The 17,760-nt window shown below is 35.3% G+C and overlaps 1 protein-coding gene across 3 annotated transcripts in view; it reads right to left on the reverse strand.

Annotated features, from left to right (window-relative positions):
* LOC150105593 (S1 RNA-binding domain-containing protein 1) overlaps window positions 1-17,760 on the reverse strand; it is a 425,600-nt gene that overhangs the window by 278,314 nt on the left and 129,526 nt on the right. For all 3 annotated transcript variants that reach the window (XM_090394265.1, XM_090394266.1, XM_090394264.1), the window contains one exon: window positions 6,470-6,627. In XM_090394265.1, coding sequence (XP_090250391.1) covers window positions 6,470-6,627 — 158 coding nt within the window. The remainder of the gene's footprint in view (window positions 1-6,469; window positions 6,628-17,760) is intronic.

The following is a 17,760-nucleotide window of genomic DNA, read 5'->3' on the forward strand; positions in this document are numbered from 1 at the left end:
TGATATGTCGGCTTCGTACTCGTTCAAATTCTTTTTTAGCTGCCGTACACGAGACGTCATGTAGGATCGACCAAAGCTCGTGATTCAGCTTAAGTGAAAGCTCATTTTCTAGCGTTGATATAGCTCTGTTTATGTCGGCTAGGGAACCGTGTGTAGTGGTAATTTGCTCCCGAAGTAATGCCTGGCTGGTGCGGTTGTAGATACGGAGAGCTTTCTGTGAGATGAAGCGGTGTTTAAATTTAACACAGTTCAGGATTAACAAAGAACTCGGTGAAAACATTATTCAACAGGGCAAAAATAATCTGTTCTAATGATCAAGCCCTAACCACTGAACTAAATCACATCCGTGACACTTTCTCAGCCAACGGCTACCCCCTCCAAAAAATACTTAACCCAGTTATCCACAACCCACCACCCCCTCCCCTTCACAAAAAAGATTACTCTAAATCCATCACTACATCAGAGGCACCTCGGAAAAAATCAATAAAATCTTAAAAAAACATGACTTGACCACATGTTACAGACCACATAGAAAACTGGCATCCCTTATCTGCTCCACCAAAGACCAACCACTTCCCCTAGACCTACCTGGTGTATACCAGGTCCCTTGCAGCTGTAAACTGTCCTACTTTGGCCAAACAGGCAGGACAGCAAATATCAGAATCTCAGAACACAAGGATTACATCCGATTTCACCAGTACAGCCACTCTGGGCTTGCAGACCACGCTCTGGATACTCGCCACAGAATAAGATGGAAGAAAGCCACAGTAATACACCGCAGCAAGTTCAAGTATGAAAGACTATTCATGGAATCAGCCTCGGCCCTTAAGAACATGCCAAACCTCAACAAATTTGGATGCATGAAACTGCCCCAAATTTGGGAAACTTTTATCAGAAGAACTTCAGCCCAAAGGCCAAGATCTACCAATATAGCCCGCCAGGGGGCACCATCAGGACTTTAGGAAAACGCTAGCTTCCTAGCTTCAGTCTCATTTGCTGTTATTAGTACTTGTGTGCACGTGTCTTTATAGTAAGTTCCCAAGAAGATGGCAACGTGACGTTCGCCGAAATATCGGAAAGTATATATTAAAGTTTATTTAATCTATATTTCTAGTATACGCTGTCAATTCCTTAAATATTAGTTATCTTGCTTATATTTCAATGAATTTCAAATTAGCATCTTCAGAGCACGATACAGCATGTATACGTGACAGTGAGAAAGTGAAACAATTCAAATTGTAACAGAAAAGATCTAAAGTCCTAATTTGTCCTGACAGAAGATCTGTTAACATCTGTCTGGAAGAACATAAAAAATACATTTACCAGCATTATTATGGCAAGTCAAGACAAGTGTCCATAGCATGGCAGATCATGCTATGGACACCCCTTCACACAGGATAAGATGGAAGAAAACTAATGTGCTATTTAGAAGCCATTAGAGATCAGAAAGATTTTTTTAGAGTTAGCCATGGCTATGAAGAATTCTCCGAACCTGAACAAATATGGTTGCATTAATTTGTCAAAAATTTGGGAGACTTATCTTAAGATCAACTCCCACATAGCTGGCAAATTAATGCAACCACATGTCGTAAAAAAAAAGATTAATGCAATCTTCTTTTACAACATTAGAGAGTGCCAAATTAGGACTTTAGATCTTTTGTCCATTATAATTTGAATTGTTTCATTTACTCACTATCAACGCAGCATGTCATGTACATGCTGCATTGTGCTCTGAAGATGCTGATTTGAAATTCAGTGAAATATAAGCAAATTAATAATCATCTTTTTTTTTTTAAATAAAATAGTTCATTTGGTGTTATTAGTACATTAAAAATAAGTTACGAGTAATTATCTCCAATTCTGATATCAATCTTAATGCCACCATCCTTCACAGAGTGATCCATATTGATGATTAATAATAGTGAAGACAGTGTGTACCCTTGACTCACACCCAATTTTACATTAAATTATCTTTTTGTATCTTCATCAGTACTAACTTATCGGTACTAATTCAAATATGGACCATATATTGTTTGACATAACATCTAGTTTGCATCATATAATTATAGCGTTTTGAAAGGTGGTTATCTTGGCACCTTGTCATATACCTTTCCCAGATCTTCAAAACAATCCTGATATATTCACATGACTTCTCAATTATTGTTTTAAAGTGAAAATTTGATCCTGATGACTTCTATTTGGACGAAACCCAGCTTATTCTTCTTCGAGTTGCTCTTTAAAAATTTTTCTTAGTCTCTTCTCAGGTGTGCTTGCATAAAGCTTACTTGGAGCACTAAATAAGGAACTTTCATTGTAATTCTTGCATTTGAGAATGCTACTTCAATCCATCTGGCATTTGATCTTTGAACCATGCTTTCTGAATTATGCAGAGCAGTCATTGTAAAACATTTCAGCCTTTCTGGTTGAATATCATATATTCTAGCAGCCCTTCATTTCAGGATTTTGATGACTTATTTTACTTCAAGTAATGTTATGTACTCATGATATTCTTCTTGAATATTACCACCATTCTGTCACTTTTAACATCTTTCAAAGTATTTACTTCAAATATATAGGAGGATGTTTTTATCTTCAATTTTCACATGGCCTTGATTGTCTCTGATTACTTCTATGGTACTTCTGCTTCCATTTCTAAGCTTTTTTTTCCAATAGTCTCCAGACCATTCTGCCAGCTCCATGATATTAATCTTCTATAATCTTACCAAATTCTTCCCATAACTTTTGCTTAACTATTTTTACATACTGTTTCACTTGCCCACATTTTTCTCTGTATTCTCTCAGAGCATATGCTATTTACTAGGAAGTTATGCTTTCTTTTCCAAAAGTGTCTATTTAATTTCTTATGTCCACTGTTAAGTTTGATTTTCTATCCATCCAAACCACTGCAGGCTACGCTTCGGCTGAATCAATCAATGTTTCCTTTAAAGTCTGCCACTAAGTTTCCAAGATTTGGTTCTTATTTTTAAATTCTTGTATTTATTCTTGAATAACATTTGTATTTGTTTCACCTCTGAAAGCTGCCTGACTGATTCTTTTTAAACTTTTCTTTTTATTACAAAGTTAATTTGTATTCAGTCACTTTCACATTTCAAATCTCCTATATGCTTTTGTGTTCTGAACTGGGGGTGAAGATATCACAATCAATGATACATTTCTTATTTCTTGTGTCTTTTCTCCATGTGAATTTGTGCACAACCTATACAACAGAACATGATATTAGTAATGACTAACATCATGTTCTAAACACAAATCCAGCAGGTACTTACCACTACTATTAGGTTTGTCCTTTTTCTCCAAATTTTTCCAACATATTTCTATATGTCTGGTATTCATTTCCTACTCTGCTGTTTCTTTTTGTTAATTTTTTGTCATGTGTCTCTTCTCTAATGACTTGAAAAATTCCTTCTTTCTTCGTAGAACCTTCTGTGGGCCAGAGGCACAAATAAGTCTCACTTTCCAAATCCCCATGTTGATGTTTGCCCATATCAAATTTCTGCTGTTCTAATCATGCTTACAGTTGAATACTATAGCTACCCCTTTCTTTCATTGATCATTATTGCCAGAATGTAACATTACATAGTTGTAGACCAACCGTGTCGACATAGTACATCTCTAATTCTTCCTGCCAGTTCTACACACAAATGAAATCACTTCTTTCTCATTGCTACTTCTTATGTTGATAGTAACCATCTTGAATTCTGCTTTGTCGAGTTTGAATATGTTGTGGCAGATGACTTTGTAATGCTCGCTCTGGTTCCCTCACGAAAACAGAGGGGGGACCGTGTTTAACCAAGTGATGTCCAGCAATCAAAGGCATTGAATTTCTATGTCTTATGTCGAATTTGAATATGTTGTGGCAGATGACTTTGTCTAAAACTAAAACATTCTCTCTTTTCAAACTGCAAGTGAAGAACAGATTTTGTGGAACAAAAAACTTTGAACATGATATAAATTGTGTTGAATAAATACTCTGATTGTTGTAATAAGTAAAAAAAAAAAAAAAAATCAGCTAATGCCTTTTTATTCCCGTGTACGGGGAGTAGGCGAGGCCATTTAGCCCTATCTAACTTTTGGAGACTGAGTGGGCAGTTCAATCTCCACTGGTACCAATCAGAGATAGATGGCCCAAGGCTATCACTAATTAAGCGGTACTCAGTGAAGAGAGACGGCTCAAATGTGCCGCCATCTCGTGGTCCCTAACCCTAACACAATATATTTAATGTCTGAAATAATGTGGGTTCTACGGTCGATTTTCTTGAGTTTACAGGACGAAAAACCCGAGTTTCCGGGGGGGAAAACCTGCTTGCCCGTGCCAGAGATCGACTAACTCGGGAACCGGTCGAAAAAAGGCTTAGAAAAATTTCCTCTAGTCGCCGACTAGACTTGAAACCAAGTCTTCCTTCGTGCGGCCAAGCGCCGTGGTTGGCAAACGCCACATCCACTGAGCTACACAGGCTCTGTTGTAATAAGTAATTAATCTCAATTAGCCATAAATGTTGAATGACAGAGATAATTAGAAAGTTTTACAAATTAAGAAATTTTAGTACATTAAGACAATGTAAATGAAGTATGATCAGTGTGTGCATGTTAAAGTGATACTGCATAATTTAATACTGTTAAAGTTACCACATAGCCATGCTGATGCTTAAATCCTTGCTTAAAGCTAAATTAATTAAATTCAATTTCTGTTAATTGTTTTATTAAGCACGATATATTGCTGTGGCCTGGTTGATTAAGTGGTTGCACAGCCATTTTTCAACCAACAAGATGCAGGTTCAAATTTCACTGGTGAACAAGGATGTTTTGTAATTGTCTTTAGGTGGGAGAGGAATTTCTCATCACCACTGGCCTGCTTATTGGAGTCCTGGAATGGCTTGTAAAAAAGTTCCATGTTTGGTCTCTAGAGCAGTTTCCAGGCGATATAAAAATAAGCTTTTTTTTTTAAGACAATATATATACATATATATATATAATCAATAAAAATAGAAAAAAATCCTTATCCCACTTATGGTTAAGAATGTAATAGAGGTTTACAAATAAATCTTTCTTTGGTGGAGCCAAATAAAAAAAAATAAAAAATAATTTCTTAATTGAATTTTCTAAAATCTAAACCAAGGCTGCACTCTTACTCTGCTATCTTTCTTATAAGAATGCCTCTTTCCATGAAATTAGGAGATGGATCTGTTTCTCTAACCACTTAGTTCAAATGTTTATACCCTGACCATTCAGTTCTAATGTGCTATAGGTTAAGTTTTGTGTGCATGGACATGTGCAGGATCATCATCATAAAAACTAAAGTTTTCATTTTCCATATCATGATATGTTTTGAATTCTTTTGAATCCCTCCAGCCCCATAAATGATGATAAAAAAAGCTTCTTCAGTTTCTGCTACTACAATTCAAAAAGGTTCATTATACTCACCTCCCCCAGAGGCAAATTGCATGTAATCTTACATACATTACATGTAATTTGCCTCTGGAGGAGTGAGCATAAAGTATTCCAATCATGCTAGTTGACTGGTCCTCTAGGACACTCACTGTTTTTCTAAAGAGCTGGGTAATCAAAGTAGAAAAATTGTTATCATCAAATAAATCTCATTTCTCTCTAGAGCTGAAGTGAAATGTACATTTACTATACTGCATCAACTAAATATAAATTTTTCTAGCTTTTCATTTATGTGATTAGTTTCTCTAAAAAGAAGTATGCTACAAATCATAGACCGCTGACAAACTTCATTTACCAGCTTATCTAGATCTTTGCTGCATATGCAAGGTTGTTAATCAATTCTGTGAATTGCAAACTAATAAAGTATTATCATCTTTATAAAAAAACATCATCTGAAATTTAATTAATACAATCCAACAGAAAATAAAATGCATGAAATAAGTATTTCAATTTTGTCAAATGATAAGTAATAGTACTAATGTAATGATGCATCGAATTGAAAAATGTTGAAACATTAGAAACAACCGCATAGATCATCATAAGGGCAAGAAATGGATTGAATGCAGGTAAAAAGAACAAAAACACTGACATTTCCCTTTCAGATGTTTCCTATGAGTGTATATATTCTAGCAAATCTGACAGCATTAATAATATATATATATATATATATATGTGTGTGTGTGTGTGTGTGTGTGTGTGTGTGTGAAACTGCTGATTAGTCTTTCCAATAATAAACTCTGACCTAAGCAAATTTGGATCATTTGGCATGATCCAAATCATCATGAAAGAAATTCACATACTTTGCATATTTTTTACATCTTTTTTTTTTTGCTGGTCTGACTTGTTTTGGGTATTCAATAATTGTGGTTTTGTTAGATCACTATATATCAAAGCTGATTTTTAGCAGATTGAATGTTATATGTATTCATAACGAAGTGTTAATAGTCATTTTATAAAGACATATTTTTATTTTATATATAATGTAAATTTTCAAACAGTATACCTGAATGGGACACAACTGCCAACTTGCAACCATGTGAAAATCCTGGATCTATTCCCAAAACAGTTTTCCCTCTTATTGGTGGTGTTAACAGAAGTCTCTTTAAATTAGCACAAAACACTGATACTGATTCTTTCTCTGCATTTTTAGTCAACTCTGACCTAAGCAAAAACAGAACAAACTACTTCAAATTTTAGGCTGCATAATAAGTTCAGAAACAGAAGAATCCAAACACAAAAGAAGCAGAGAAGTTTTTTTTTTTTTTTTTTTTTTTTTTTTTTACAGAGAACATAGCAGAAAAGACCACCTCAAGAAAAAAATTGTTGTTGTAGCTATTGTAGCTATCTGTGATCTAGTGCCATCTATAGCAACTATAGAATTTAATGGATTCTAAAAAACTGAGTATGAAAGGAGACTAATTGTTGGTCAGCACACAATTACAGTCAAAGCAACCAACTAAAGTCATGAAGTTTATCTCCTTCTGACCACCAAACAAGCTGGTGTGCTTGTTTTGTGGAATGAAAAAAACCAAAGTTCATTTGAAGATGAAAGAAATATATATTTCTTTATATTTACTCTAAAAATGTAACTTAAACGTTTTTCTCAGTTGCATCATATGCCATCAGTAGCCCCATTCTGTCTACCAATGTTCTGGAGTTAATCACAGTTCAGAACAATACCCACTAATTATGTATGAAGCCATAATATTATTTAGACAATTGTTTATGGTCGTGTACTACTAATAAAATACAGGGTGATCAAAATACAGGGTGATCAATAAAGTATCCTTGTTTAAGGCCTTGTGAAACCTTAAACTATCCAGTGATCCAAATGCTGCAAAACTTTGCAGTAATACAGTGTGCATCATGCAGAAGCAATATCTGAGAAAATAAAAAAGAAAAAGTAGTTCTAGTTCCAAACTTCATCATCAGAGCACTGTAAACACCAAATGCATGGAATCTGCATATTATACAACTCAGCAGGTGCCAGGAGGATTTGAAAAGATGGACATGGGATATTTCCCTTCATTCCAGTTGTTAATACCATTCAGAGTGATGGCACTATCCTTGCCCCAACGTGCTTTGCTCGTGAAGCTGTACTATTTAAACAACTGCGATGCTATTGCTGCACTCTGCAAAACTGTGTCGTCTGAACAAATTTTGATGAGATCCACTATCTCCATGTGTGCAGCAATAAAGGTTTAGTCATTTTGAAAAAAAGAAATTGTTGGGAGTTATACCTAGCAGAGATAGCAAACTAGTCAGTTCACAACAAGTGAATGAAGTTGCTATTGCTGTTGTGGAGCAGGCTATGAATAACAGTCTCATCAGAATCAAGTCCAGTCGGTGCAATGCCATCAGTCACCAAGAAACCCAATGACAATATGAAGTGCAGCAGCTGATAAAATAAAGAGTATAGTTCGCCCACCGATTAGAGGTCCCTCGACACTTCTGCACATGTCAGAAAAAGGAGAATCCATTCCGATAATAGGGTAATCAATCTGTCTTCTGGGATGTGTTTGTTTTTTATTACAGGTCAGAAAATTTAGCTTTTCTTTTATGAACATTGTAGTCTTTAAAGTGTAACTATTTTGCTTGTATAACAGTTGGAAAAATGTACGTAGAGTATTAACAAAATTAAAAAAGGTATAGCATAAAACAAAAATTTAACTAAGTTTATTTTTAAGAAAGTTTTCTATAAAATAAAAATAATTATACAGAAAAACAAATTTTTCTGTATAATTATTTTTTAATTTATAGAAATTTTTAAATTTCTGAAAAACAGAAATTTTTTCAAATGAACTTAGATATTCTAAACTTACAGTTGAGAGAACTGAGACACTTTAATGTCCTAAACCGATTAATTATTTATGACTTGTTGTGACTCTTTTAACAAACCCATGCAAAAAAAGGTTGGAAAAAAATACCATTATCAAATCCTTTTAATCTTCATAGTCATCTGAATCGGTGTCCGAATCGCCATCACTTTCACTTAAACTGATCACCAAAGGTTCGCATAATTCTTCGATACTTCCGTCTCTGTCCCAATACATATTTTCCAATTAGGTGACATGAAAGCAATATTTTCCCCAGTTTTGAACTGTAATACTTTCAATCACCTGTTCTGAAAGCTTAAAAAGTTTCGACATGTCAATATCTCCAGTTACGTTACAATGGCGAATGAAGCTTTTCACTTCTGCCCAAACATACTCAATAGCATTAATATCGCAAGGATATGGTGGTAGTCTCAAAGCTAGAAATCCATGCTCTTTGAGCATCGTGTCAAATTTAAATAGTTTAGTTGTGGAAGTGCTTCTTTTGACCAAATTAAGCAATTCAATTTTTTGCATATCTGGGGAATGAGAAATGTTATTGACAGAGAGCCAATCCATAAGAACTTGCTTCTTATTAGACCAATTTGGAACTTTGCTTAATCGAATAGAGTGATATGAAGCGTTATCAATTATAACAACAGCATTTTTAGGAAGGTTTGGAATCAGTTTATCTTCTGCCCACTTTTCGAAGATCGTAGAATTCATTTGCCTATGGTAATGGGCTTTGTATAGTAAGTTTGAATTCGGTAAAAAACCCATTTCTCCACCTGCACACAAAATTATTATGCGCTGCGAGGCATTTCCGGTTTGTAGCACTCCACATTCTTCTTTAGACTGCCAACATTTTCCTAAGTTAAATTACTATCAATCCAAGTTTCATCAAGGTACACAATCAGTCTTTTCTCCTCCCTGAAACATCTTATTGCTCTTAAATACTGCGTTCTAGATAAAAAATGTCACTTCGCTTCATGATAAGTTTCCTTTTATTCTCGGACTTTTTAAAACAAAATCCGATTTCATGAAGTATTTTCCTTAAAGTTTCTCTTTTCCAAGGAAAATTAATTTTTTCTTTAAGCACAGGAATCAATTTCAGAACAGTTGGCACTCTTTTCTTGACCACGTAAAATTCGTGAATAGTTCTTCTTATAACGTCTACATCAAAATCATTCAAAGCTACGGTTTTGATGGTTTTCTTTACTCTGGCGCTTTTTTTTTTTTTTTTTTTTGGGAGATTTCAATTTTGGCTCATCTTCACCTCTTGATTCTCTACGAATTCGTTTAACAGTCGAACCCGATACACCCGCAATTGCACTTGCATGTTTTATGACTTGAGAAAGGGGAACAAGGAGACGATCCTTTTTTTTGCAGAATGTCAGCACATTATTCAATATTCTTTTGCAAGAGCTACTGAAACATTTAACAACAGAACTTGTTGACTGTACTGGATCCATCATACAAATTAATAATAAAAAAATAATGCAAAAAAGCAACAACAAAAATCAAGCTAGTACTAGTACAGTGACAGACAAAGCATGTGATTTTGCATGTTGGCGACCAATTAATACATCCTTCATTTCTTTCTCCCTTTCAGCATGAATCGACTATTCTTGGCAAAATGCCAAGGAGAGATCTACAAACGGTGGGTGAACTATATATTGAGTGATTTCTACATGCTTCCTGCACCAAAATAGATGAACTGGTGCACAAGCTTTTTATTGATCAGCCTTTTTTATGTTTGCTATGCCTCCCTTCATAAAACAGCTTCTGAACTTAGGTAAATAAGTCAAAAACCTTGAACAATACCTTAATAGTATGATTGAAACCTTCTCTTCCAAAATTCAAACACTGGACTCTAAGTTCAAGCTATTCAATGATCAGCACTGCATCGCAAGTGCACCCTTGTCTGCTAATGAACTGTGCAACCTAATTGCATCAAAAATACATGACTAGATCAAGGCCGAAAACAAGAGACTCAATGCTGTTATTTTGAACTTTCTGACAGAAAATGGCAAATCATTAAAAGAAGACATCAGCAAATTAAGAGGAGAATGCAACTTTGACCCCAGAAATATCGTCAGATGCCACTGTTTCGGACCAATAAATAAAACAAAGGACAGAACGAACTTTCCAGGTCTTGTGAAAGTGACCTGTACATCCAAATTAATAACACCGATAAATAACAAGTTCAAGTACACTGGCCACCCAATCACACATATGTGTCTGACCTTACTTAACATTTGCCCAGAGGGAACAAGAATACCATCTTTGAAGACAACTTGAAGAAAAACAACAAAATGGAGACAACAGTTGAATCACTGACTACAAAACAAGTTAAATTAGTGCAAAAAATCAAGTGACACCACTAGAAGACACCATGGAGACCAGTATGCAGGCACTGCATAGGAGATGGGAAAGACCTCGTGGTCAAATATACGAGGAGTGTTCAAAAAAAGACCAAACTTTTTAAATAGTGTGCCAACCAGCACAGAGAGCATGCTGCAGTTACTGACCGCACCTAGCAGCAGGTTTTGACAAAAAATTGCCATTTTCTCCATTCTGCTATGAGCATTAGTTGAGTTACATCTGCTGAAGTGAGCATGTGCACAAGCTATTTTTTAGATTAGCAACAAAGTGCAATGAAAAAGCTTGAAGAATGTGTGTGTGTGTGTGTGTGTGAAATTTTGCTGCAAACTTGGTAAAAATTTTACAGAGACATTTGAATTGCTTAACCAAGCATACGGGGAGGACAGTATGAGGAAAATGCAGCGTTATGAGTGGTTTAAGCGTCGATGGATGAGTCGGTCAAAGATCAAGGTGATGTTGGTTGTGTTTTTTGATTGGAAAAGCATTGTCCATAATGAATTTGTACCATGTGGTCAGATAGTAAACAAAGAATTGTAATAGGAAGTTTTAGTGCATTAGAGGGATGCTGTGCACAGGAAGAGGCCTGAACTGTGGGAAAACCAGACTTGGATGTTACAACACAACAATGCGTGTCACTCCTCATCCTCAGTTATATGACAAAACATCAGGCATCCATTGTGCACCCATCCACCCTATTCTCCAGACTTAGCCCCAGCAGACTTTTTCCTGTTTCCCAAACTTAAAACCACTTTGAAAGGACGTCATCTCCAAACCATACAGGAGATTCAGGGAAGTGAGATAAAGTAAAGAATGCACGCCATCACAGAAAGTGCATTCCAACAATGGAAGAAACTTTGGAAATGGTGTATCATCAGTAGAGGGGACTACTTTGAAGGGGACACTAAAATGTTGTAAAATAAGCAATAAAGTCTTTATACCAAAAGTTCAGTCTTTTTTTGAACACACCTTGCACATCCTCTTCACTAACATCCATGGCCTCAATTTCAACCTTGATAGGTTTAATAAAAAACTACACAACCTTTAACTCCTTTCATCAAAAGGAGTTAAAGAGTGTGTGTAGTTTTTGACCCAAGGTGGAATCTACGCATACATCCGCTCTGACATACCTTGCCAGAGAGCACCTAACCTAGAATCGCCCAATTTCGACCTTCTTTGGTTGAAAATATCCCTTCCTCCATCAGTCAAATTCATCTGCTGTTTCTATTGCTCTCCTGATACCACTAACCACTGTGAGCTTTTTAATTTCCTCTCCTTAAAAATTGATTTTATTCAGTCCCACTCTCCTAACAGAAAAATCATCCTCCTAGGAGATTTTAATGTCTACAACACCAACTGGCTTTCCTCCTCCAGTTGTACAGATCTTGCAGGCAGAGATGCTGAAACATTTGTCATCACCAACGACCTTAAACATACACAAATTTTTCACATGCCAACCAGAATACCAGATAACCTGAACGACTCTCTCAAATACCTCTTCTCACTAATGACTTCCAAATACACAGTGAATGTAGCGATCATCATGGATAATTCCAACCACAATCTAGTGTTCATCTCCTCACCCATTCAACAATGCTTACACAGTCACTCTCATACAATACTTTGGTATTATAACAGTGCTAAGTGAGACAGCCTTCATGACTTCTATGTCTCATTTCCATGGTTGGACTATTGTTCTTGGTCTTCCAATCTAAACATATGCACTGAAAGTACTACCAAAGTAATCCTCACTGGCATGGAAACATACATTCCCCACACTTCTCTGAACTGCCATCCCCTAACTAAACCTTGGTTCTCCAAAAGATGTGCCAAGGTTGTACAAATGAAAAATCAAGCATACCACAACTGGCTTACATCTAGAACTTCATTCTCCTTCAATGCTTATACCTAAGCATGAAATAAATGCAGGAAACTTGCAAAAAGCAGGAAACTTGCAGCCTGCCCAAATGGCAGCTGTGCCTTTTGGTCTCTTGCCAAAGCAAGAGATCAAAGGTAAGGTTTGGCAGAATGAAGATGGTTGTGGACACTATCAAGGTTGGAGTTGAGGCCAAGCAATTGGTCATAACTTTTGCCCAACACTATTCCCACTCTGATCATACTCAGATGGCTCTATTACATCATCACTCACAGAAAAAGTCTATTGTCTCAATTAGACACAAAAAAGTCTCCTGGTCCCAATGGCATTCCTCCAATTGTCCTGAAGGTTTGTGTACCAGCAGTGACTTATGCTAACCTATCTTATGCTGCCTGTACATACTCGCTTTACTCCACTGGTATCTATCCTACAGCCTGGAAATTGGCCTAAATTCAACTCATTTCCAAAAAGGGCAAAAAATCACTGCCATCTAACAACCGCCCTATCTCCCTCACCCCAATCCTATCTAAATTGATGGAGAAAAACCATCAATTTCCAACTCCTACCTTGAAGGTACCCATTGCCTTTGGATCTTTTAATGGCTGTTATAATGTCTCTCAGACTAGTCTGAGTTCTGATCCAAGTGTTGTGCTTTCTATCTAGAATGGTAATACCGAGTATTAATCTTTCCATTTTACACTGGGATTACCCAGAGGAAAATGGAAAGATCTGTAATCCTCCACTTGTTGATCATTTTTTTAGTTCAAGTCAACATTTCACTTTCATGTGTCATGACTGGAAGTATACAACTGTCGATGCTTCCTTTCAGTGCTTAATAGTGTTTTCCAAAGGCTATCCTATCAAGTTGAATTCTATGTATAATTTCTTCTTCACAGTCTCCCTAGGTAAACATTAATATACTTAGCCTTATATATAAAAAATCAACTGCATCTATAAAATCAGCAGCAGATATGAAATTTCCTCTAAAAAGAGAGTTAGACAGGGAGATGCCATTTCATCTAAATTATTTATAGCAGTCCTGGAAGAAATTTTTTAAAATCTCGATTGGAAAAATAGAGGAATTACGGTAAATGGGAAAGAACTAAATCACCTACAATTTGTTGATGATATTCTTTAGGAAACTCTGAACTTCGACAAATGAAAAATGAATTGAATGCAGAAAGTAAAAAGAAAGGATTATATATAAACAAAGACAAAACAAAAGTAATGTATAATAAATATATCACAAAAAAAGCTGGTACAAATGGAACACCATGAAATTGATATAGTAACTACTTTTTTACCTAGGACAAAAGATTAAAGTAGAGGAAGACTGTAAAGAAGGAAACTATACACAGAATTCAACTTGGTTGGATAGCCTTTTGAAAACACCATGAAGTACTCAAAGGGAACATAACACCATTGTTATAAAACCACATTACATTGTTTGTCAGTTTAAGTGAAGACTAAATTAAATATCTATCGTACCTTGAAGATGTACTCCATTTCCTGGAGTACTCTTCAAGGGTTTTTTCCAAGATACTATGCTAGTGCAATATAACTACTATGTCATTTTAGTTTCCTATCCACAAATGCCTTCCAAACTAGCCTATTATTTTTTAAGTCTCTGACTCAATCTGTTCTTACTTTTCTTAGAGTGTTTCCAAAGCAATCCTCTCTCTCTCTCTCTCAGTGTGTGTGTGTGTGTATTGGGTTAGCAAATAAGTTCATTTGGTTTATGCGTTAGTACAAGTTTACGCCGCTTCCCCTGTCGCTATTGTTGCGCTACCACACAACGCTATTGTGCAGTTGAAAGGCAACATTTCACATAACCTTTCAGTGAATTTTCATTCGCCCTACTTCAGTTGCATGTGTGTAACATATTTTTTAGAAATAGAAGGAAATAATGTACATTACTGGCATATTTAGCTTTTTTTTATTTCAAAAAAGGCAAACAAGCTGTGGAGGCCCATAAAAAAAATATGCAGCATATATGGGAATGGTGCCTTAACAGAATGCGTATGCCAAAAGTGGTTTGCCAAATTTTATGTCTGGAGATTTTGATGTCAGTTATGCGCCTTGCACTGGTCGCCCGACCGAGGTTGATTCAAGTGACGTGAAGGATATCATCGACAAAAATCCATCACAAACAGTGTGGGAGATTGCTGCAGTACTGAACATATCGCATACAAGTGTTGAAAACCATTTGTACAAGCTGGGATATGTTTCAAAACTCAATGTTTGGGTGCCACATGAATTGACTGAGGTCAATATGACTGCTCACATATCCATCTGTGATTCGCTGCGACGTCACCAAGAAAATGACCCATTTTTGAAGCAGATGATTATGGGAGATGAAAAATGGATCGTGTATGGTAACGTGGTATGTAAAAGATCATGGGGACACGAGAGCGAACCACCGCAAACAGCCTCGAAAGTGGGATCGCACCCAAAGAAGATCATGGTCTCTATGTGGTGGGATTATAAAGGTGTTGTCCACTATGAGGCGTTACCATCAGCAGAACGATTGACTCAACTGTCTATTGCTCACAGTTAATGCAACTGGCCTGTGCAATTAGCACAAAACGTCCTGAATTTGCAAATCGGAAAGAAGTTGTCTTTCACCACAACAACGACAGACCCCACACATCGTTAATAACCCGGAGTAAACTGTTATGTCTTGGCTAGGATGCTTTGCCACATCCTCCGTATTCACCAGACCTGGCACCTTCCGATTACTACTTATTCCGATCATGGAAGAATTCTCTGAACAGGAAAACCTTCGCTATTGAGGAGGCTGTCAAAAGACATCTGGATCAGTTTTTTGCCAGTAAACCTCAGGAGTTTTATGAATGCAGCATAATGAAGTTGGTGGACAGATGGCAAGAGGTCATTGATAAAGAGGGTCAATATATAACTGACTAGTATGTATTATATATATTAAATAAAATATGTTTCATTCCACTCTGAAAAACAAAACGAACTTATTTGCATTTATATCCAATATATATATATATTGGCTTTCCTCTGAGTCTCTCTCCTGCCTTTTTTGCCTCAAATAAATTTTTATTAATTTTTTCATCTGCCTTTCTGTTTTAAGTGCTTTCTTAAATTAACTCTCCATATCTTAATATTAATAATATCAAGTTCTTTTTCTAATATCTAATTTCTTACAACCACTGATGCCACTAGTTTACTCTTCTTATTTCCCTCAAAGCTCTCATATCTATGATTTACAGTCTCTGATCAACCAATTTATTTCCAATCCAAGTCTTTTGTCTTTCTCTCTCATATTTCAATATGATAAAATTGATTTGAACACTGTCATGTTTATTGACTCAGTGTTTTCACTGCTTTTTGTCATATAATAATTATTGAATCTGAAAAACAGGTTGATGGTGTAAGTGAAACATTTATGGCAGATTTACATGAGTTAATTGAACTGGTATCTGATGCAAATCATTGATAATTCTGAACAATTTTACCTTCAATCAGTACAATAAACAGAGCATATCTAGTTATTGGCAGTAGTTCATGGTCATATATACGAAATGCATCATTTAATTAAGCTCAATGACTCTTTTGCCAAGATCAGATTTAATGTATAATTTTTTTTTTTTTAATGTGTTCCATACAGATTATAAATAACAGTGGAGGTAGTGCAATGCATGATATTCCTATATACCAAATTTATATGATGTTAAATAACATCATGCAATCTCCACATTCTCTCTCTCTTTCCCTATTTAATAAAAATGTAATACTTTCTTCAACTAATTATTCTGGTTAGTTAGAATATCCTGACTATTTTCAGTTATTACATAATCTTTCTCATCTCTGATTAGAGGATTTTTTTTCCTTTTTACTCTACTCTCCATTTCACTGCCATCATGAATATTTATCTTCTATTTTCTTTCCCAAGTCTTCACAGAGCTTTTGCTTAACTACTTTTACACATATTTCATTTTTATTCTATATTTTCTAAAGGCATAATACTAATTTACTTGACAACAACTTTTTTTTTTTTTAATATATATTTTTTTTTCTTTTCCTGGTTGATTCTTTAACTTCCACCACAAAGTTCTATTTATCCATACTTGCAAATGAATTCATCATGTTTCTTTGGATGAGTCTTTCAAACAAATCTGTTCTAGCAGTTATTCTACTAGATTAACATTTTGGTTAATGAATATTCTCTATGGCTAAAATATTTTCCGATACACCACTTGCTGAGAAAGAAATTATTATGTCTCTCCTCAACTTTATCAGTCCTCTTGGATAAGACTAAGTTAACCTGGTCTTATACAGGGATGAGGTTTCTTTGTCCTGCCAATGAGTTTTTCTTCTCACAAACAGGTATATATCTGCCAATGAGTAACAGGAATCACATAACAAAGATTAAAGAAAGGATGAACTACCTAATTATGCAAAATCTATTTTATGAAAGCCAAATGAATTAGTCAGAACAAATCACTAAACCTAATACATAAATGGAAGATCTTTATAGACGAAGATACACCAAAGATCTATATAGAATAAAGAACTCAATTCATTATTCCTAATAGAACATCAGATGCAATATAATGTTCCTTTCTTTACATCTGGCTTTTGCACATTATAAGGAAGAGTGGAGAAAATGCAAAAACCTATATTACAAACCTATATTAAATGAGGATTTAATGATATTAAACACTTTTTCTCATTTGGTAAGACTTGCATCAAACAGAAAATACTTTCAGGATATCAACTTCCACAATCCTAAATTCTCATCTTCAAACTATTTTTCAATGAGGGAAACTGATAATCTTGTTACTTTCAATACTAGTAAAACTCAATCCTGTTTTATTCCTCACATAAAATAACACTTTCTTCCAATCGTATTTCTGACAGTACCAAAAATCTCTATACAAGATAAGATTTCTCTTCTTGGGATTACTCTTGACACTTAAAGCTCTCTTGGCATAAGCATATTACAAATACACGAAGGCTTAATTTTACAAAGGGATGAGGTTCCAATCCCAATGTTCACAAAGTGAATTGTTCATAAATTGAAATAAAATTAGAATGTATTTGAATAAGATTGGTCCCTTCAGTATGAAAATTGACCTCTACAAGTAAATAAATTTGCAATTTTTATAAAGACCTGTAGTTATTTTAAAATTATTTTACATTAAATAATGTCTATAAATAACATAAAACAATAAGTTATAAATTAGAGTAAAA

The sequence above is a fragment of the Typopeltis vanoorti genome, chromosome 6 (genome assembly GCF_054136105.1).
Source record: "Typopeltis vanoorti isolate ZY-2024b chromosome 6, IOZ_Tvanoo_1.0, whole genome shotgun sequence".
In the NCBI taxonomy this organism is placed as follows: Eukaryota; Metazoa; Arthropoda; class Arachnida; order Uropygi; family Thelyphonidae; genus Typopeltis; species Typopeltis vanoorti.